The 22,175-nt window shown below is 33.7% G+C and overlaps 2 protein-coding genes across 2 annotated transcripts; both read left to right on the plus strand.

Moving 5' to 3' along the window:
* Positions 1–3,855: 3,855 nt before the first annotated feature.
* On the plus strand, positions 3,856–5,421 carry LOC124539075 (kinesin-like protein Klp61F). Its single transcript, XM_047116398.1, has 3 exons — positions 3,856–4,219; positions 4,912–5,045; positions 5,383–5,421. The coding sequence occupies exons 1-3, from the start codon at positions 3,856–3,858 to the stop codon at positions 5,419–5,421; spliced, it is 537 nt and encodes a 178-aa protein (XP_046972354.1).
* A 2,463-nt stretch (positions 5,422–7,884) lies between these two features.
* LOC124539076 lies at positions 7,885–21,231 on the plus strand. Its single transcript, XM_047116399.1, has 8 exons — positions 7,885–8,084; positions 13,364–13,490; positions 14,088–14,252; positions 14,938–15,105; positions 15,844–16,029; positions 18,278–18,481; positions 19,372–19,531; positions 21,114–21,231. Exons 2-8 carry the CDS (start codon positions 13,457–13,459, stop codon positions 21,229–21,231), a joined length of 1,035 nt encoding a protein of 344 aa, XP_046972355.1. The 5' UTR covers positions 7,885–8,084; positions 13,364–13,456.
* Positions 21,232–22,175: the final 944 nt, after the last annotated feature.

Here is a 22,175-nt window from a genome sequence, read left to right on the forward strand (position 1 = left end):
GCTGCTCGCTTAAAAGCTAAACAAATGGGCTATCGTTTCACTTGGGTGCGCAATGGAAGAATTTATGTTCGAAAGGATGAATTCAGTCAAGCAAAATTAATAAAAAATGAAGATTCTCTAAAGCTAATAAATTGAAGGAAATTAAAAAAAAAAAAAAACGGAAATGTTATAGTGTTCAGTTATATCCCAATGCTCGAAATTTACTATCAAAACGTTAGAGGTTTAAGATCCAAAACAAATGATGTGTTCAAAAATATATTAATTTCGGATTATAAAGTAATTGCTTTCACTGAAACTTGGCTAAATTCTAGTATCTCTAGTAACGAATTGTTTGATGCACGCTATGTCGTATATAGAAGAGATCGATTGTGTTGTCAAAACACCAAAAAAGATGGAGGAGGTGTATTGATTGCAATCTCACGCAAAATATCTTCGTCTCGAATGTTGAATTGGGAAATTGATAATGAAGCTTTATGGGTTGTACTAGAAATAAATGTAGATAATACTGTAAAAAAAATAGCAATTTGTGTAGTGTATCTAACCCCCCTGGTAAAATTAGAGACTACTAGAAATAAATTTCTAGAGAGTGTTGATAATGTTATTAGCCAGGTGGAAGATATAATTATCTTGGGAGACTTTAACATGAGCTTCATAAACTGGAATACAAATTGTGACAGTCAATATGCCACTCCTTCAAATTATACTACTCCATTGGGTTATGCATTAGTTGATTTTTTGTCTATTAACAATTTCTCTCAGTTCAATACTGTTAAAAATTGTGACAATAAACTTCTAGCCTTGGTTATAAGTAATTTATCAAATTTATCAGTTAGTAAACCTCCAGATCTGCTAAGCAAACTTGATTCATACCATCCTCAGTTATTAATAAAAATTTTATATACACATGTCTCATGTCTTAGACTTAAACGATGTCCTAAATATAACTATTATAAAGCTGATTACCCTTCAATTGTTAACGAATTAAAACACATAGATTGGTTTAAAGAATTTTCTACTTGTAACGATGTTAATGCCATGGTCAAGATTTTCTATACTTCTCTGTCCAACATAATTACAAAATTTGTACCTATGCGTAAACTACGCGATGCTAGATTTCCCATATGGTTTGAACAAAATTTAATTATATTAATTGCTGAAAAGGAGAGAATTCGTGAACGTTTTAATAAATACGGAAATCCAAGAGACAATTTAGAATTTAAGTTACTTCGCAGACGTTGTCATAAACTTTTAAACAGATGCTACGTTAAATATAAAAAGCAAACTCAAGCCAATATTTTAAAGAATCCTAAAGCGTTTTGGAATTTCTTTAAAAACAAAAGAAGCGATGAATCGTCTTTACCTGCGTCAATGGCTTTAGACAACATTACGGCTAATTCAGGTGTTGAAATTGCTAATTTATTTGCTAACCACTTTTCCTCAGTTTTTACAATCAATAGCCATAATACAATTAGAAATTTTAATCTAAACATCCCACACATTGGTAAAGTAAGTTTTCATGAAAATGCGGTTTTAAAGCAATTAAAATCTTTAGATATACATAAAGGTTCCGGCCCAGATAACATTCCTCCTATTTTCATTAAGCGATGTGCTTCGGCAATCGCTTTTCCATTAACGTTAATTTTTAATCAGTCTATAAATGAGGGTATTTTTCCTGATGAATGGAAAAAAGCACGAATTGTTCCCGTTTACAAAAAAGGCGATAGAATGGATATAAAAAACTATCGACCCATATCAATTCTTTCTTGTTTTTCCAAGTTATTTGAAAAATTAGTATATCCCATAATATCTAACCATGTTGGCCGTTTTCTTACAAGTGCCTAGCACGGTTTCAGGAAAGGTCTCTCTGTCGAAACCAATTTATCAGTTTTTATTTCAGACCTGTCACGTGCTATTGATATGGGACAAGAAATCGATGCAATTTATACTGATTTTAGCAGTGCATTTGATAAAGTCGACCATGTCTTATTGCTAAACAAACTAAAGCACTATGGAGTAGAGGGATCTTTATTAAAATGGTTTAAATATTATCTAGACATGCGACCCCAATGTGTTGCTGTCAATGGTTTTGAATCAAAAACGTACTACGCAAAATCTGGGGTACCACAAGGACCACATCTCGGGCCACTATTATTTCTCGTGTTCATAAATGACATCACTGATGAAATATTGCATTGCAAAAGCTCATTATTTGCTGACGATTTAAAAATTTATAGAACAATTAATGACAACAGAGATGCCCTACTGGTTCAAGAAGATCTAAACAGGATATCTACCTGGTGTAATGAAAATAATATGACTCTTAATGTTAACAAATGCTTTTTCATAAAATATACTAGAAAGAAAAAACCACTTGTTTCTAGTTACTCTATTTGTAATAAAATATTACAAGAGGTTACTGAAATAAGGGATTTAGGAGTCATTATTGATAAAAAATTAACTTTCACATCTCATATCACTAAAATAGTTACGAAAGCAGCTCGTGCTCTCGGGTTCATTAGGCGCAATACTAAAGGTTTCTCTCAAGCTACAAAAATTATATTATATAATGCATTAGTACGCAGCCATCTGGAATTTGCTTGTGTTATTTGGAATCCCACTTTTAATATCCACTCTCAACGAGTTGAAAGTATACAGCGTGCTTTCACGAGAAGTCTCGCTTTTTCAGCCAGTGGCATCTCCCATAGGCAGCCATATAATCAGCGATTAACATGGTTTAGGATGATATCTCTGAGGTACAGACGAACAGTCCTCGAATTGTGTTTCTTATATAAAATTCTACATAACAGTGTTAAATGTACTAACTTAGTCGAGCGTATGTCTTTTTCGGTTCCGAGTAAATATCCAAGAAACAAAATTCGTAATATATTTCATATTCCTAAAACAAGAACACAAATGGGAAATCAAGCACCTATCGCAAGGTTATGCATGAATTACAACACCATTAATAAAAATATACCTGGCATTGACATATTTAGTGATTCCTTGAATGCTTTTAAAAGAAAACTTTTCAATCATTTTAATTAAATAATTTTATCTTGTTCAATTTCTATTTAGGTATTTTCTATTAGGTTTTAATTTTTCTAATTTTATATTAAATAAATTTAATATATATGTATAATTGTTCCGTGTCGCGTTGTTTGCGAAAGTCATGTACGCTAGTTATTGATGTATATATTAAGAACATGATTGTCTACTACTGAAATTATGTAAGTGTGTTAAATATATATATTGTTAGCGTGCTCAAATAAATAATAAAAAATAAATAAATAAATAAAAATAAATTTCCCACTGCTGAGATAAGGCCTCCTCTTCCATTAAGGAGAGGGTTTTGCTTTATTGTAAACGTATGATTTACAAAATATTTCTTCTCGAATCCCTCTATCTATTATATAAAAAAAATCACATCAAAATCCGTTGTGTAATACTAAAGATCTACGCATACATAGGGACAGACCGCGTTAAACGACTTTTATTTTACTCTGTCATCAATTTAGCACATTTACCTTAGCACAGGGCAACCTAGTTTGGGCTCCTGTCTCACACACACAATTGTACTTGTTATTAAGATGCGTTTAAACTGTAATGTCTGTAATGTGGGAGAGAATAAATAATATTAAATTACATTATTATTATAATTATCATTAATCATTCATAGCATGGATTAAACAGAATCGTAGCGTGCTTTGATGGGGCCCCCTATAAATAATTGTTTGGGACCCTTAGGAACAGGAAAGAGTTCTCACAAAAGTAATTGCATAATATTTAAATAAATATTTATTTATCATAATTATCTGTTATCATCATGATTATCCGTGTGTGTTAATAATATCTGTCATGTGTCAATTACTTAAGTGTGTTTGGGGCCCTCGTAGCCCGGGGGCCCCGGTAGCTACGCCTCTGGGATTAAAGTCACCATATAAAATTATCCAATATACTTCTTCCAGAGAGTCAAAATTAACACGAATCTTACAAGAGTCTCTCGGTGGTCGGACGAAGACGTCCATAATAGCGACCATATCGCCCGGCCACAAGGACCTCGAGGAGACCATGAGCACGCTGGAGTACGCCAACCGAGCCAAGAACATCCAGAATAAGCCGGAAGTCAACCAGAAGATGACGAAGAAGGCGATCCTCAAAGACTACGCCGAGGAGATAGATAGGCTTAAGAGGGACTTACACGCAGCCAGGGAAAAGAATGGTAAATAATACTTTATTTTCTTATATTGTAACTGAAATGAGTGCGGTTTTGCCTCCTCACTATTAACTCTGACTTCAGGGTTTCAGATTCTGTTAATGAACAGAATCTATACTACTATTATGAAGAGGTAAAATTGTGTGAGGAGGCAGGAGGCTTGGTGGTAGGGTTTTGTGCAAGCCCATCTGAGTAGGTACCACCCACTCATCAGTTATTCTACCGCCATATAACAGTACTCAGTATTGTTGTGTGCCGGTTTGATGGGTGAGTGAGCCTGTGTAACTACCGGCACAAGGGACATAACATCATAGTTCCCAAGATTGGTGGTATATAGACGATGTAAGGAATAGTTAATATTTCTTACAGCGTCATTGTCTATGGGTGATGGTGACCACTTACCATCAGGTGGCCCATACGCTCGCTTGCCTACCTATAACATAAAAAATCTTGGGAACTAATAATCTGATTGAATTTATTTCACTGGTTTAACATACATTTTTCTTGAGTACTATATTATATTTATATTGAAAGTAAGCTTGAAAGTTATTCATTATCTACTTCCAATGAGAAACAACTGCAATCAAATTCTCTTTATTTCCTCTCTGTGTGTCATCATTCACTTGGTTCATTGGCCTGTTGGTACACTTAACGCTGTTCAAGTAATATAATATTCAATCCTCACAATACTTTTCCAGGTGTATACCTAGCGAACGAGACGTTCGCTGAAATGACGCTTAAACAAGAAGAACAGCGCAAGGAAATCCAGCAGTTACTGCTGAAGAAGCGCGCGATGGAGGAGGAGCGGCTTTTTTTATCGCTGGAAAAACGCGTTACGCGCTTCCCCCACGTGATGGAATGTGGGGGGGTGTGTGGGACTCCCCGGTTTCCTGTCCACCGAATTTACCCAGTAAAAAACCAGCGGTACCCTCTCCGTCTTTCGGTGATCGCCACGGGATCGCTTAAGCATGCTACCGTGACTCCCTGACGTTTGAAAACCTAGGGGGTATTCTCGGGGAATCTTAATGTTATTCTAATGTAGCTGAAGATTATATAACTTTGGTGATTATTTTCAATTGACTGATTTCGCTGTCGCAGCCAGTCTTATCTGTTCAAGAGGTTCTCTACTACAATAGAAGCTTTATATATTTTATGTGGTTTGCTAATAGTTCTGCTACCTAATGCACTATAGATGGTTGACATATTAGTTGTTACATTGCAATCATATTTCACGGTTCACAAAATTTCGACGGATTACAATCTGACCAGATAGATTTTAATCTAACTAATTTTATAATCTTATATAAAGCCTTTATAAAGCGATTTGATAAAGCGAAAAATAAATTGTGAATTATTGTAATCAGTGTATATTATGAGTTTAAAAATGGTTATTTACTAACGAAAGTAGAAAATAATACTTAATTTATTCATAAAACCAAGAATAAAAATGCATTTTTTCAAACGTTTGTCAAGTGACACAAAACGGTCCTGATTGTCCGGGCTTATGATTAGTGTTGCCCAAATGCAAGACCAAGACGAGACTTAGCCAGTCTTGGTCTTGGTCTTGGTCTTGCGCCAATACACCTGGTCTTGGTCTTGGTCTTGGTCTTGCGCTCCCAGTCTTGGTCTTGGTCTTGGTCTTGCAGCAAGAGTCTTGCAAGTCTTGCAATTACCTATTAGTCTATTACTATTTAGTAAAGTTTATTTTAAATCTCAGAAAATCGTATTAGAATTGGAACATTGTGAGCTTGAATTAACATGGCCATAGTAAAGATCAAGCAGATTAATAAATTGCTGAAGATTTGATAAGAAATTTGAAAAATCAACTGACAAACACAGATTATTTATTACCTACTTGTTCAGAGTCGACGCGTGAATAAAATATAAGAAAAGAATTAGTGCCAATCACTATCCTTCACATATAAGTGAATGTTTTGGCGTACATCTATACTAATATTATAAAGCTGAAGAGTTTGTTTGTATGTATGATGACAGAGGTTTTAAAATAAATAAATAAATCCTGAACGTCACTATACCTCCAAAGCTACTATTCCTCGTGGACGAAGTCGCGGGCACTGCTAGTAAATACTTACTCTCATCATCTCTCTCAGAGATATTCGGGCTGGTAAGCAATACAAAACTCTTATCGCAGGCTTTTTGTTTTATTAGAAGGTAAGTATCTACGCTTTCTATATTATTTTATTAGTATTGTAGGATTGTTTTACACGTTTCAGGTATATTTAAAAGTGGCTACAATATTTATCAAACGGGTGATATTTGAACACTTTTTTGCTATTTTGTCTTGTAAAAACTTAAGAAATATAAATGACTGAATGTACAATAATAGTAAACCTAAGTAATTAGTTTAAAACTATATAATCAATATTATAATATATACTTACTAGAATAAATTATTATGACATCTACTACCTATTCTTACCATTTTATCGTAATCATAATACTACTTGCGTGATCATTATAATGTATTCATTTTCATTCTAAGCTCTATGAAACTTATTTATTCTTTGGAACACCTGTAGGTACTCTTAAAATTCGAAATTATTTTGCATGAGTATACCTACGCCCTGTGGCGGCCATAAAATAGTGTCAAATGTTGTGATTTCGGTGCGGCGGCAACGATTGTTGTATATGATTTCAAAAGAAGCCGCCGGCGCGTGTATCATAACCATGTACTTCCGAAAAACGGCAAATTTCTTTGAGAAGTAACTACAAAACCTTTGATGCCGCATTATCAAAGTGCCGATGATTAAAACATAACTATGCATGCACTCAGTTTGATTTTAATGGATATTTTTTTATTCGCTATGTAGGTATGTTTACGGTATTAGTCGTAATGCGCATAGGTCCAGTTTTTCATATTCTTTGATACAGTTTTTTGCGTCTCATAGATTTCCTAAGCGTACCTATACACCGAGCTGTTTCACCTAACTACTCCGTGAAGTAGCGCTAAGTCCTAGCTGCAAGACGCAAGAGTCTTGCAGGCTATGTCTTGTTCTTGCGCAAGTCTTGCATGGTCAGTCTTGGTCTTGGTCTTGCTAAAAATACGCGGTCTTGTTCTTGGTCTTGGTCTTGCAAAAACGCAAGAACAAGACCAAGACTGCAAGACCAAGACTGAATTTGGGCAACACTACTTATGATGAAGTCACTTTCTTGTAAACTTTGCTTTTCTAGTATATGTACCACAGATTAAAATACAGTGACGTCACCGACCCCATTGCAGCGCCATATTGTCCAAGTAGCGTTTTTGCGCGCTATTTAAATATGGAATTTTTAATATGATATTTTTCGGCAAGGTGTACTAGTAATAAAAAAACACAACTTTTATTGGGTTCCTTAACTTCTACTAAATAATATAAAATGTATTTAAAAAACCAGTCAAATAGCCACGGTAAAATTAAAATGTAATGTTTGTTTTGATATCAGTTCCTAATTTCGCCATTTCTAATAAACAGCTAATAATTTTAAGCTTTTAATTAGATAATGTTATTGTTAACGATAATTTCACGATAATTACAACGCGGATAATATAGGGTTTATTTACATGATTGCAAGTGAGATAAACTTTATAATGCGTCTGTCAAGTGTGGCGTTGATTCGTAGAAATGGCTGAAAGTTATTAAATAAAAAAAAATGTTGATAAATAATTCCACAATCTATCCGAAAGTAACAGCACTGTTATCAGTCTGGTGTTTAGTATAACACGTGTTGTGTCTTCGACTGAGGCTCATTTAATAACGGAATCGAGACAACGACTGTGCAACATTTTTTTTTCTACGATACGTTTTTTATAGTCTGTGATTATAGAGCATGTAAACAACTTTGGAATTATTTTGAACACAGAATATGGACGGTGAGTTTTTATACGTAATTTTTTTAATAAAAAGAAAAACTACATATTTGATAGAGATGTTTCACGTTTGAGAAAATCGTAGTTTTTTTTTAAATTTTATAATTGAGTATTTCTCGAGCCACTCATGTGTATATATAATACTTTCTTTATAAAGAGAAAATTAGCTAATTTATCGAAGCTCATTCTTAGTTCTTAAAAGCTTAAATCGTCATATTAATCATAAGAGATATTTTTCATTTTTAAAATCATGCAGTGAGTGGACTAATGAATTATGTTTTTCGGTCTTGGTGTAAAAAAAAGTAACAATGTTCCTGTATTATGGTGGAGAACAATATAAGGACAATGATAATGATTTCCCATCAAATTTCAATTCCATTTCTTAGTGTAATAATAATTAATTATAATAATGATAATCTTGATTTTTTGAAGTATTTTATTTTAAAGAAAGAGCACTGTTTAAAGTAATATTTTTATTTTTAACAATAATACGACGGTGTACTAAATGACCCGCCGGATGGTAAGTAGGTACCACCGCAACGACACTGGATTTGTAAGAAATGTTTATAATTTTTTAATGCACAAACTAAGAAGTTGTGTCTAATGTGGCGAATTGCTTGCTTATTCGTCCTTTAAGCCACAATACAACAACATACAACTGTATCATAATATCTGATGAGTGGGTGGTACCTAACGCAATGGACTTGCTATAGACCTACCAAGTAACCTTATAAAAATGGCTTTTTTATAATGGGAAAAAATTTAAAGTTATTGTATAGATGGGTTTTGATTTCCAATTTTTATCATATTTGTGCTTCGTTTTCGTTAGATTTTTGTGTTTTAACATTGATTCATTATACAAAATGATAAATAAATGAAATAAAATAATACAGACATCATATATAAATTTATATATTTAGTAGGATGTCTGTGTGTGTGTGTATTTATAAGTGAAACAAAGTCTCGTATATTATCGTAATTGAACAATTGTCAGCATCTTTATTCGAGCACCTATAATCGAAGGCTTTTATATTTAGGCCCACTTGTTAAAGTTATTTTATATGCCTTTGTGAATGTTAAAGCCAGCTCCTTTGATCAATGGTATCTTCATATTTTTGATTGGCAGCCAGCAGCGTCATATTGAATTGAGTCATTGCGTTTTGTTGTCTAATCAGACACAGATTGTATTGACGCTCAAGTAATCGCAAAACTGCTTTCGATAAGATGTCATTCGACTCATATCATGAATATGATTAATCCTATGTAGTTGTTAAATGACGATTTATGTGTATGCTTTTATATTATATATAGCCTGTTCATTACTATATACCATATATAGAAAAAAATATATAAAGCCTTAGGTTTACTTATTTCAAGCGATTTTTTGAATAACTTAGCTGTATTGTTATAAAGAGATTATGATAAATATATCTTTATTTATAATACGACACTATTACACTTTACTACTAATATCCAATTTACTTTACTTCCAAAATTCTGATAACAGTTTCGACGACGTCCTAAACACTTTTTTTCACAAATCCATAGTGGATAACAGATTAATCAAGCTCTCAACCAAAAATTTGGGTCAATTTACTGTCAAATGCTGATTATTTGGCTTTTGTTAATATGATTTTATGTTTAGAGATTTAACGAGATGTTCCAAAAACGATTCAACATTCAAAGATTCTACAGAAAAAGTACCTCTATCGAAATCGAATCTCGACGAATGATAATTTATTGTCAAATGTTGGTTATTTGGCCTTTTTCCCGTTATAGTTGGAATAGAACATAAGTTTTTACTTACATATCAAGTCGTATCTCGTGTATGACCAATATTACTTGTGTTATGTCATAAATAATATTCAAATATGTTTGCTACAGATGTTCGTGTATCTATTTACATCTCATTCATTCTTGAAATCAATCAAGATAAAGTTCCGACTGACGTGAAGATGAGATAGGGCTAAAGGTTCAGGAAATAGAATAAAAAATAGCTGGTACAGTAATCGGCTTTTCATTACATGTTATTAGGGGTTTTTTGTATTGGGTTGAAAGCCCGAAACAAATAAATCAGAATCTTTTTTGAATAAGGCCGGAGTCTTAAAGGATCAGGATGACCTACAGCTTAAAAATAACTTCGGCTTTTTCATAAAAGACGAAAATTTAATAGTAATATTTCTTTGTAAGATTTCAAAGCTGAATTCAACTTTAATATAATCACAATTAATATTATGTGAAAGTAACTCTGTTCGACGATTTTATACCACCAAACCGCTAATTTGAATTTAATGAAATTTGGTATGAAGCAAACTTGAGCTCAAAGAAAAGACAGAGACTACTTTTATTTGCCTAACACATGACAACCAACACCCTAAAACACAAGCGAAGCCGCGGGCGACTACTAGTATTGTTATAATTGGCGTTACCTCGCTTTATCTATCTTATAAAGGCTTGGAAAGTGTCGTTGAATATCATTTGCAGTTATAAAAGTTGTACCTTGAAGTAATGTTCTTGGTGGTAGGGCAAGCCCGTCTGGGTAGGTACCACCCACTCATCAATTATTCTACCGCCAAATAACAGTACGGAGTATTGTTGTGTTCCGGTTTGAAGGGTGAGTGAGCCAGTGTAACTACAGGCACAAGGGACATAACATCTTAATTCCTAAGGTTGGTGGCATATTGACGATGTAAGAAATAGTTAAAGTTTCTTACAGCGTCATTGTCTATGGGTGATGGTGACCACTTTCTATCAGGTGGCCCATAAGCTCGACCGTCAAAATATAACATAAAAAAAACCAAACCTTTATTACACATTTACTAAATATTACCCCTGGGTGCCTTTTCCGTCATGAAGTTTTGGAATTGCGATTAAATGTGTCAAAAGATAACATTATTTTCACTATTTCGCGCGTTCATGATTTATAAATAAGATTGTCATGACTTGCTCATATTTATATAAATTTGCTTAATGACAATTATAATTATTATGTATGCAGATAAGTTTTTGTATGACTCATACGAACATGAAACAAAAAAGATAAAAATTTGAATTCATTGTCGATAAAAATAATTATGAGCACAGTAGGAGATAAATAAATAATAATTATTGGATAACATTACATATTTTAATCTGATCCCAATGTAAGTAGCTAAAGCACTTGTTATGTTATGATGTTGAATAAAAATTCAAAATAAACTTTTAAGAGCCAAGATGACCCGGTAGTTAGAACGCGTACATCTTAACCGATGATTGCGGGTTCAAACCCAGGCGAGCACCAATAAATTTTCATGTACTCAATTTGTGAAAACTGCATGTTATTTCAATGAATTTCTGCCACATGCGAATTTATCAAACCAATGCGGTTGGTAGCGTGGAATATGTTCCAAAAAACCTTCTCCTCAAATGAGAGGAAGACAGTCCAGTGGAAAATATATTTTATTCGAATATTTAAGAAAGATATAGTAATTAGTTCATAATCGATTATCAATTGGAATGTACTACTTTTTGACGATGGAAACAAACTTTCCGCATTACATCATCGAAAGAAGTAAACATTGACCAAATTTCAGTACCTATATCTAATCGTTTTCCATTTCCAACCTACATATCTATCTGATTAAAAATGATATGCTCTGATAACAATAGCTACGGAATAAAAACTTGATTTGGTAGATAAAGAACTTTTACAACAAGTATTACAGAAACAATCTGTAAAGGCCACTGTTGGGCAAATCCCTGCATGGTGATCTCCTGTTATAAGAATTATGGATTATCCATAATATAATACACAATAGAAAAATTATCATATATACTATACGCTATAAAAAATGGGTCAAATATTGCATAAATAAAATTACTCATTCATAGCAGATAATTGACATCTCACGTAGGCATAGAAGGGAATGAACAAGTAGATGTACTAGCCAAAGAAGCTATATCTGACGGTGATGAAGTCCTCTTTACACCTTCATTTGAAAGTTACTTGCCAAATCTAAAAGTGCATTGCTATGATTTATGGAAAGAGTACTTTGACGAAAGAGCTAAGGAGAAAGGTATTTGGTACCGTACGATCCAGCCTCATCCATGCAGATATCCTTGGATTGAGAATAGTAACATGAATTTTAATGAAACGAAATTAATTCTGCGGCTTCGGTCTGGGCACATCCCATGCAATAAGTTTGCATTTCTGATGCGGAAATCAACTTCTCCGAACTGCTCAACGTGTAATGTACCTGATGATCTTTTGCACGTATTGATGGAATGTGCTCAGAACGAATCTCTTAGAACTAGACTTAATTTAGATATAAAGTCTGTTGGACAATGCAATGTCATTCTGTCAGATCCGACGTCAAATCTCGCAAAAATGTTATCCAAATTAAGTATTAGATCTGTGATTAATTAAGGTAGTTTTAAGTTTAATATATTATATTTTGTAACCTCTTATGAATTCTCAACCAGGGCGGCATGTTCGCTTATACGAAAAAGCCCTTTTTTTTAGAATAAAAAAAAAAAAAAAATAGCAGATAATTGAATTTAATTGACAAAGTCGCTTACCGCTGTCTGTACGGACATTTTATGTATGCTTAGATCTTTAAAATTACACAACGGATTTTCATGCGGTTTTTTTCAATAGATGGAGTAATTCGAGAGGAAGGCTTTTGTATATCATACATGCACTACATAGTAAAGAAACACTGATCATTTTAGAAGTTTATAATGTGATGTCGTAAATAAAAAAATATAGTATATTTAGTGTCAGCATTGCATCCCTGCGAAGCCGGAACGAGTTGCTAGTATTAATATAAAAGAATATATTCAACATATATAATTACATTTTTTACTGTACTGTAATATATAAAGTTAAAAAATAGAATGCATTTGTATGGCATTTGCGATAATGCAAAGATTTTTATTGTTATTCTCCTAATTTTTTCTCCCCTGACAATTTTCCGTCATAGGAACTAAACTTGAATACCGCAATTGTAAAATCCAGCCCTGCGTATTGGGATAAATGTTACTTTTCTATCTGCCTTTTGGACTGCAAAGAAAAGTTATTGTGTTTTTCTTAGTAGCTCTGAAGTTTGTATTGCATAGACTTTCGTGTTTCGTAGAGCAGGAAGATATCATTTCTGTCCCTGAATGCGGTGCCCCATTTACCGTTCCAACAATTAGCCTGACTAGACTTTAAAATTGCTAGTAGAAACTGTTGCTTACTGCCATTGTTATAAATTAATTCTACGAAAACGAAGAATTAACGAAGATTATTTTCATTGTTTCAGGAAAAACGAAATAAATTTACCAAGTAAACTAAAAGATTATAACACCTGAACAAACAAGACTGAGATTGAAAAAACTAACAAGATAACGAAAAAATGGAACAACAGAGAATATTCGAACGCCCATCGGGTAAATATCAATAATGGATTTAGTTATCCAAATATTTTTCTTTCTATATTAGGTATAAAAGATAGGGCTAGTGGGAAACTTAATGATAAGTACACAGCCATAAATATTAGTAATGCAAGAAATATTGACCATTCCTTACATCGCTGAAGCGCTACCAATCTTGGAAACTAAGATGTTATTTCTCATGTGCCCATAGTTAAATTGGGTCATCTTTGAAACCTGAAAGGAACAAAAGATAGTAGTAGACTTGAGCACTAGAGTTTCCGACTGGTTAAGGACAAAGGTGATCTCCAATAGAACATGGATACCATCATAGCTTAGAATGCATAAAGTTAATAACATTAAATGCTTATTTATCTAAGTATACAAATATGAATTAAAAATAGTTTCTGTATATCTTGACCGCGTGGAATGGTGGCAAGAATGCTAGCAGCATTTCCTCGTTAAATCGATTTTCTTGAATTTCTTAAATGCTATGTATTTTGTATTTGACTCGTACATAATTTTTTTTATAAAACTCTACATTCAAATTCAATTATTTTAATAGTATGGACAAATAATTTCAAATATTTCGAATATTTTAAGGTATTTTTTCAGTGCGGAGTCGCATAGCGTCATGGTGTAACGGGAAGAATTTTAATCCTCAAAAATTAAGAGGTATAATCTTGGGGATCACGCTCACTGCCACACTTGGAGAGGTGTGCTCTTACAAAATCATCAAGCAGGATATAAAGGCTGGAGAACTACCTTCCTATCTCGGTGGTAAATATTAATTATTATTAATAATAAATTATACCTATAGTAAAATTGAAGTGTCTTTGCGTAATATTAAAATTATGCTTCTTACTTAATGCATGCAATGCATGTATACTTCTGAGATGAAGTCAGACAGAGAAGTATGGAAGAAGAAATGCTTTTTTTAATATCTTGCACGAATTACTTATTCCTGTGGCGGAAACGCCGATCAAAGTTACGTTAACTTGTAGTTTTTATCTGAAAGGTCATTTTGGTTTTGTCTGATCAACTAAACTATAATTATAATTTGTAATAATTGATTACGATTAATGGAGTCGAGATGGCCCAGTGGTTAGAACGCGTGCATCTTAACTGATGATTGCGGGTTCAAACCCAGGCAAGCACCGCTGATTCATGTGCTTAATATGTCTTTATAATTCATCTCGTGCTCAGTGGTGAAGGAAAACATCGTGAGGAAACCTGCATGTGACAAATTTCATATAAATTCTGCCACATGTGTATTCCACCAACCCGCATTGGAACAGCGTGGTGGAATATGTTCCACACCTTCTCCTCAAAGGGAGAGGAGGCCTTGAGCCCAGCAGTGGGAATTTACAGGCTGTTGTTTAGTTGTTTTGTTGATTACGAATGAATTGTCTTTCGAATCTGAGTCACGCTAAATGGATATACTCAAGCTCAATGTATTTTTCAGATCTCATGATAATAGTGTTTTCGATATTCGAAGCGATTGTGGCGCCGTTTATTTCCTGGTGCGGGTTTAGGAAGCGACGCACTCTGCTGATCAGCTACACATCTGCTGTCACATTGACCTGTGTAACATGGTGGTTTCTACCATCGAAATTAGAGAGACAGGAATCAGGTAATATTTCTAATAATTATAGAATATTAAAGACATTATTATTGTTATTTTAATTATTTGTCCACGTAATTAATAAAAGTCGAGATGGGCCAGCAGTGGGAATTTACAGGCTGTTGTTGTTGTTGTAATTAATAATGGAGTTATTAAACATAAAATAGAAAACGAAATAAAAATCAGTAAAACCCTAATTAGTTTGTAGATAAATAATTAGATCAAGTTAAAATGATATAAAAGATTTATGAGGAGTTTGATTTTTTTATATGTTTCAAGTATTAAAACAACTAAAAAAATAATTTGATGACACACCGGGGTCCCGGCCGAGTCGACGTAGAAAAAGTTCATTTTCTATGCTCTCTTGAGTCTGGGTGTTTGTGGTATCGTCGTTTCTTCTGATTTACCACAACACAACTGCTCTAGCTACTGACGCTGGGATCAGAGCAATGTGTATTTAATACTTTAATTGCGAATTTTGGTAATCCCTGCTGGCTACCAGATTCTATTGCATCGTTTGGTACGCTCTAGGACAGCACTGGTTCCATCTAGGTCATATTATCTGAAAACTACAGTTTATAGTTTAGTTTTAGAGTTTATTAGTTGATAATGTATTTTATCATATATATAGTGGTACCGTCGTTACTTCTGATTTTCCATAACACAAGTGCTTTAGCTACTTACATTGGGATCAGAGTAATGTATGTGATTTTGTCCCATATTTATTTATTTATTATATGTTTTCAGAGCTGTGTGATGCGGCAAACTCAAACAACAGTGTTGCGTTTCGTGGAACATCAGCTCGCTCCATAATCCGTCTCGTGATCGTTATAATCTCATGCATGGCCTTCGTGCTCTCCCGTGTGGCTTGTTGGAGCCACAGTGTTGCTTACTCCGACGAATACGCCCCGGCTCGCGCCAGTGTCCATTACGGTAAGTGTACATTATATTTTAAGTTACCATAGTGTTGTTAGAGTCGAGATGGCCCAGTGGTTAGAACGCGTGCATCTTAACCGATGATTGCGGGATCAAAGCCAGGTAAGCACCGCTGATTCATGTGCTTAATTTGTCTTTATAATTCATCTCGTGCTCAGCGGTGAAGGAAAACATCGTGAGGAAACCTGCATGTGACAAATTTCATAGAAATTCTGCCACATGTGTATTCCACCAACCCGAATTGGAACAGCGTGGTGGAATATGTTCCAAACCTTCTCCTCGAAGGGAGAGGAGGCCTTTAGCCCTGCTGTGGAAATTTACAGGCTGTTGTTGTTGTTGTTACATAGTTTTGTCATTTCAACGCAACAGGTGTGATATTTTTTGTACCACTGATGTATCATTAGTTACTGGTCACCAGTAGAAGACACTGAAATTGTATTTATACTGCAGGCAAATGCTCTTCAAACAGTTCTCTGAATGCTTCAAATTATATATGTTCATACCATTTAATAAATAATGTATAAATATGGTCCATAAAAACTGATGTACTATTAATACAAGAAGTAAAGACAAACTTGTAACACCTTCTTTCTGCTTGGATACGGCAAAGAGAACGTTTTTGCGCAATGACATACCCACATATTAGGTTGGGGAAAAATCTTTTCGCATATAGTATGTATGAACTTGTAATAAAATCTCTTTGGCTATACCATTTGTATCTGGCTGGTTTTGGTATCATTAAAAAGTTTAAATTTTAAAGAAGGCACTTCCAAATTCAAATTAGGAATTTGTGTGATTTTAATTTGTTTTTGTTGTTGTTAAAATGAGTGAATCTAAAGAGGAAATTCGATACATTTTAAAATTTTACTATAAAAAAGGTAAAAATGCAACTCAAGCCGCGAAAAAAATTTGTGATGTTTATGGACCTAATGCAGTATCTGTGAGAGTAGCGCAAGTTTGGTTTAAGCGTTTTCAAGCCGGAAATTTTGATATCAAAGATGCATCTCGCTCTGGTCGCCCTGTTACGGACAAACTTGATGCCATTTTTGAAAAAGTGGAGCAAGATCGGCATATTAGTAGTTACGATGTAGCTGAAGAACTGGCAATTGACCACAAAACGGTTTTGACTCATTTGAATAAAGCTGGGTACACAAAAAAGCTCGATATATGGGTGCCTCATGAACTCACTGAAAGAAACCTAATGAACCGTGTACTCATCTGTGATTCTTTATTACGACGTAATGAAACCGAACCATTTTTGAAAAAGCTGATAACTGGTGATGAAAAGTGGATCACATACGACAAGAACGTGCGAAAAAGATCGTGGTCAAAGGCCGGTCAAGCTTCACAGACTGTGGCAAAACCCGGATTAACTCGCAACAAGGTAATGCTGTGTGTATGGTGGGATTGGAAGGGCATCATTCATTATGAGCTGTTACCGCCCGGCAGGACCATCGATTCAGAACTGTATTGCGAACAATTGATGAGATTGAAGCAAGAAATTGAGAGAAAGCGGCCAGAATTGATCAACAGAAGGGCTGTGGTTTTTCACCATGACAACGCTAGACCTCAGATATCTTTAGCCACTCAACAAAAATTACGAGAGTTTGGCTGGGAGGTATTAATGCATCCGCCGTATAGTCCTGACCTTGCACCTTCAGATTTTCATCTGTTTCGGTCTCTGCAGAATTCCTTAGGCAGTGAAAGGTTAACATCACGAGAGGACTGCCAAAACCACTTGTCGCAGTTTTTCGATCAGAAGCCCCAAAATTTTTACAGCAATGGGATCATGTCACTACCAACAAGATGGCAAAAAGTTATGGAACAAAATGGCACCTACATACTTTAGTCAAATGTAAATAAACTATAAAAAAAAACTTTTTGAATTTTCATATAAAATACGAAGAAACTTTTTCCCCAACCTATTATAATAAGAGACCGAAACATAATCAATTCAATGTCCAAAAATGCACGTTCGTTTTTATTTTCTCGTTGTAGGCTATCTGAGTAAAGTCTGTAGAGTTAAGAAATAAAATTTCAACGATCCAAATGCTTTATTGTAAAGTTTTCTTAGTTAAAAAATAATCGATTACGATTCACTTCAAGATGGTTATTTAACTTAATAGAACCCAACAGCATGTTCAATAAGAAGTTTGAGAGTTAATACTCCAGTTTCCTTTAACGAGAGAATAAAAAAGTAGATTAAATTCGATTAATCTTTATCAAATTTGTCTTTTTATTCCAGGTGTGCTCTTGATTTCTAGAGTGTTACCACTTGTTTTGGGTTACAAGACGTTGACGGGCGCGATCGATGACAACATGCCGCTGCAGACCGCCGGAATAGTAATAGGGTTTCTAGTGAACCTAATACAGCTATTTTTCTTTGTACCAAAAACAGTGCCCATAGTGGATGGAATACAGAGAGTAGCCGTGCCTTTACATGATAGAAGTAAGTAGCCTTATTGATACTGATTCAAAATCAAAATAAACTTTATTCAAGTAGGCTTTTATAAGCACTTTTGAATCGTCATTTTATTTATTTATTTATTTATTACATATGGTACACAAGACAGGTAATAACTGATAAATATCTAGAAAATAAATTACAAATTTCGAAGATTAGTTACACCCTAATATTTGTGTACACATCAAGCCAGAATACATTAATTCACAGTTAACAAAGGCTGAAGCTATTACAAGTAAAAATTAAAGAAAAAAAAAACTCACACGAATATTAAATTTTTTGAGAAATTAGGCAATAAGTATAAAAATAGCAGATTTTTTTTTTATAAACAATATTACATAACAATGTCAAATATATTACATACTAAGTCTCAAAGATTGAATTCGTCAAACACCTTCTAAATATACGAATCTTACTCTCGAAAATGTCAATGGAGTCATTATTAGCGGCAATATCGTTGTAAGTACGACACATTCTCGCAATGGGGTTATTTTACAATTAAGTAAAGCTACCACCGTTAAAAATGAAAAAAACGAATTATATTTTAATCGAATAGGCTCTTACAATTAATAGTTCGGATAAGATTCTATAAACATAGTTCGGCAAGGAAAAAAGTAAATTATTTTTGGTCACTGTATTTAAAGTAATATAGTGAAATAAAATGTTATATATATACAATTATACCTAATAATCTAATTAATATTAGAAAAATATAAACTATTATTAATTTTGCCATTTTTACAAGCTTCACATAACTACAGTGTATTGAGGGATGTATTGAATTTGCGGTGCGGAAATTATGGCTAAAGTGTTAGGATAGTATTGATTGTAATTTAATAAGTAATTAACGTAATATTTATCTTATTCAAATAAAGGTTTCTTCATGAGCGTTGGGCGCGTGTTCAACAACTCTGTGGCGATGACACAAATGTTCGCAATGAGCCTTCTGGCGGCTGCCCTGTGGGGTTACGGCTTCAACGAGCTGGATATTGTCAAGGTAACTATAATAATACGTCAATATATCATTACGGGCTTGTAGGTGATATAGTCCGGGAAACCCGGTCCATTTTTTTCACTTAATTGTTATTAAGCTAATGTTTCGTGATTATCCTCATTATGAGATGCCCAAAAATTTTCGCCCAAAACGTGTAGGACAATATGACTATTAAGTTATATAGATATGAACTAAGCAATAAAAAATAATCAGCTATTATAGTTAGTAATCATTCTTGATGACTTCATCATCGATTCATATTGTAAGAATGGGACTCCTTGATAAAACCATACATTTTGTAGGCCAAATGTTTTTTGCTATGTTAGCCGTCACAATCTAGAGTTTTCGTACAGGAAATTTCTGGGCGTCTTAGAAATCAGGTGAGTTTGATAGTAATCAGGTGAAAAATTGACCATGGATCCTGAACTAATAAATTGGTGCATAAAGTACCATTTCGGACCTTACATCACAAAGTAACGCAGAAATATCCAGAATCTTCGATATCGTCGCAAATAGCTGTCGAGAAACTTTTTATTATTCACCGTTTCTATTTAAAATCACATACATAATAATAAGTAGTAATGATCTTCCGATGTTCGAAAAATATAACGCAACTGGGAGACTTAAAAACTTTGTGTTATCGCGAAACGAATTGTGGAATGTTACTCTTGTGTTGAGTGATATACTTCACTGTCAGTTGTAGCATTTCGGCCATATTGGCTGAGGCTTGTTCTGGTCTTGAACAAATGCGCAGGCGCAAAACGTCAGTGCCTTCAAGCGGGCCTGACTAAATTAAATAAAAAAAATCTAAGTTACAAGGCATATATTAAAGTAGCATAGTTGTTAATATAGAATAACTTTTCCAGGTTAAATACAACTTGATTCCTGAGACAAATTTACTCGTCCAATTTACTGAAATATTGACATATAATTTTGTTGCTGTTGTTGTGGCCGTAAGTTGAGTTTTAATTTCCTTATTTATAAAAAAAAATTATAATGACTCTGTTTTGTGTAAGTCGAAAGAGTTATTAAAATAAGTATTTCAATTTCAGTACTTCGGTGTTAAATTCTCAGCTCCAATTCTCATGGAGTTTTGTAATTTGAAGGCGATCAAGCAAACAGTTATTTTGAGTGTATTACTTTTCGTATTATACATCGCAATGACAACTGTTCGCGGCTGCGACACAGATAACGTCGTCGGACTGGGAAAGAGTTATTATGGACATCCAGAATGCAGTTTGTCGTGCAAGTAGGTTTTATATTCTTGATTAATATTATAATTAACGATTATTTAAATTAGATATAGTATTATATTTGACAGTACGCCAGAAGGGCATGGAAATTAAAGTGCGATAAATAGTTATAATAGAAATAACTAATTAATTAATTGGCCAAACCTTATTTTTAACAGAAAAAATAACTAAAATTATCAAGTAATGCTTTGCAAACTTTATCGTTAGACGGGATAGACTCTTTGGTTTAAACCTATTGGTTCAAAGCATAACGATTTTTTTTGCCGACAAGAGTGATCAACTCATTCCGGTTTGGTGCTTGTGAGGCGTTGTCGCTCCATAGTCATTAAATGAATAATTGTTAATTGGACTGTGAATGTTTCTGTTGCAGCTGTAAGCCTCAGTGGGACGAGTTCAAGCCCGTCTGCGCGACTGACGGCATGGTTACTTACATCTCGCCCTGTCATGCTGGTTGTAGAGATTCAGAAGTAATAAATGGAATACAGTGAGTAATATTTCATTACAATAATAGTGTAAGCTCGAGTAAGAGTTTTCAAACAACCATTTAATGTAAAAGTTTACATCGATATTTGTAGTTTATTTTGATAATCGATTTATTTGCAGTCATGTTTGTAACGAGGTAGCTTATTACATAACAACAACAACAGCAACAGCCTCCTCTTGCTTTTAGAAGGTTAGGGACAATTTCCAGCACGATATCTCAATGCGGGTTGGTGGAATACACATGTGGCAGAATTTCTATGAAATTAGACACACGCAGGTTTCCTCATGATGTTTCCTTCACCGAGCACGAGACGAATTATAAAGACAAATTAAGCCCATGAATATTTAATGAATTTTATAACGTACTATAAGAAAATTTATGTTTTTTTTTGGTCTAGAAAATTATAGAAATTGTTAAAGATTAAAAGCTTAAATATTTATTAATTTTAAAATGTATGAAATAATTAATATTTGAATTGAAATATAATTTAAATTTGTTAATGATTGAAAGCTATATATTACTATGTATAAATTTGCGTTGTTATTTTTTTTTTGTTGTAAATTGTTATTAACTCGCTTTTAGACTTTTTATCGTAACTAATATTTTTAATGAATGGAATTTTAAATGCATGTATTTTTACATACGCTGAGCATGATTATAATTTAAGATGTAACTAGTTAAGTATGAAAAGATGTTAAAATCTAGCAAACCTTATAAATAAATAAAAAAATATTCTTGTACTGTAACCACTGGGCCATCTCGGCCTATTACATGTTGGAATTAAATAATAATAATAAATTAAATAAATTTGAGACAACATCACATACATTACTCTGATCCCAATGTAAGTAGCTAAAGCACTTGTGTTATGGAAAATCAGAAGTAACGAAGGTACCACAAACACCCAGACCCAAGACACCATAGAAAACTAATGATAATCTATATCGA

Source organism: Vanessa cardui, chromosome 21 (assembly GCF_905220365.1).
Source record: "Vanessa cardui chromosome 21, ilVanCard2.1, whole genome shotgun sequence".
In the NCBI taxonomy this organism is placed as follows: domain Eukaryota; kingdom Metazoa; phylum Arthropoda; class Insecta; order Lepidoptera; family Nymphalidae; genus Vanessa; species Vanessa cardui.

Coding starts and splice junctions, on each gene's coding strand:
- LOC124539076 (XM_047116399.1), top strand. CDS start 13,457: ATGGAACAACAGAGAATATTCGAACGCCCATCGG. Junction 15,106..15,843: donor ATTAGAGAGACAGGAATCAG/GTAATATTTCTA, acceptor ATATGTTTTCAG/AGCTGTGTGATGCGGCAAAC. Junction 18,482..19,371: donor CGTGCCTTTACATGATAGAA/GTAAGTAGCCTT, acceptor ATTCAAATAAAG/GTTTCTTCATGAGCGTTGGG.
- LOC124539075 (XM_047116398.1), top strand. CDS start 3,856: ATGTGTCAATTACTTAAGTGTGTTTGGGGCCCTCGTAGCCCGGGGGCC. Junction 4,220..4,911: donor CGCAGCCAGGGAAAAGAATG/GTAAATAATACT, acceptor ATACTTTTCCAG/GTGTATACCTAGCGAACGAG. Junction 5,046..5,382: donor TTTTATCGCTGGAAAAACGC/GTTACGCGCTTC, acceptor GTTTGCTAATAG/TTCTGCTACCTAATGCACTA.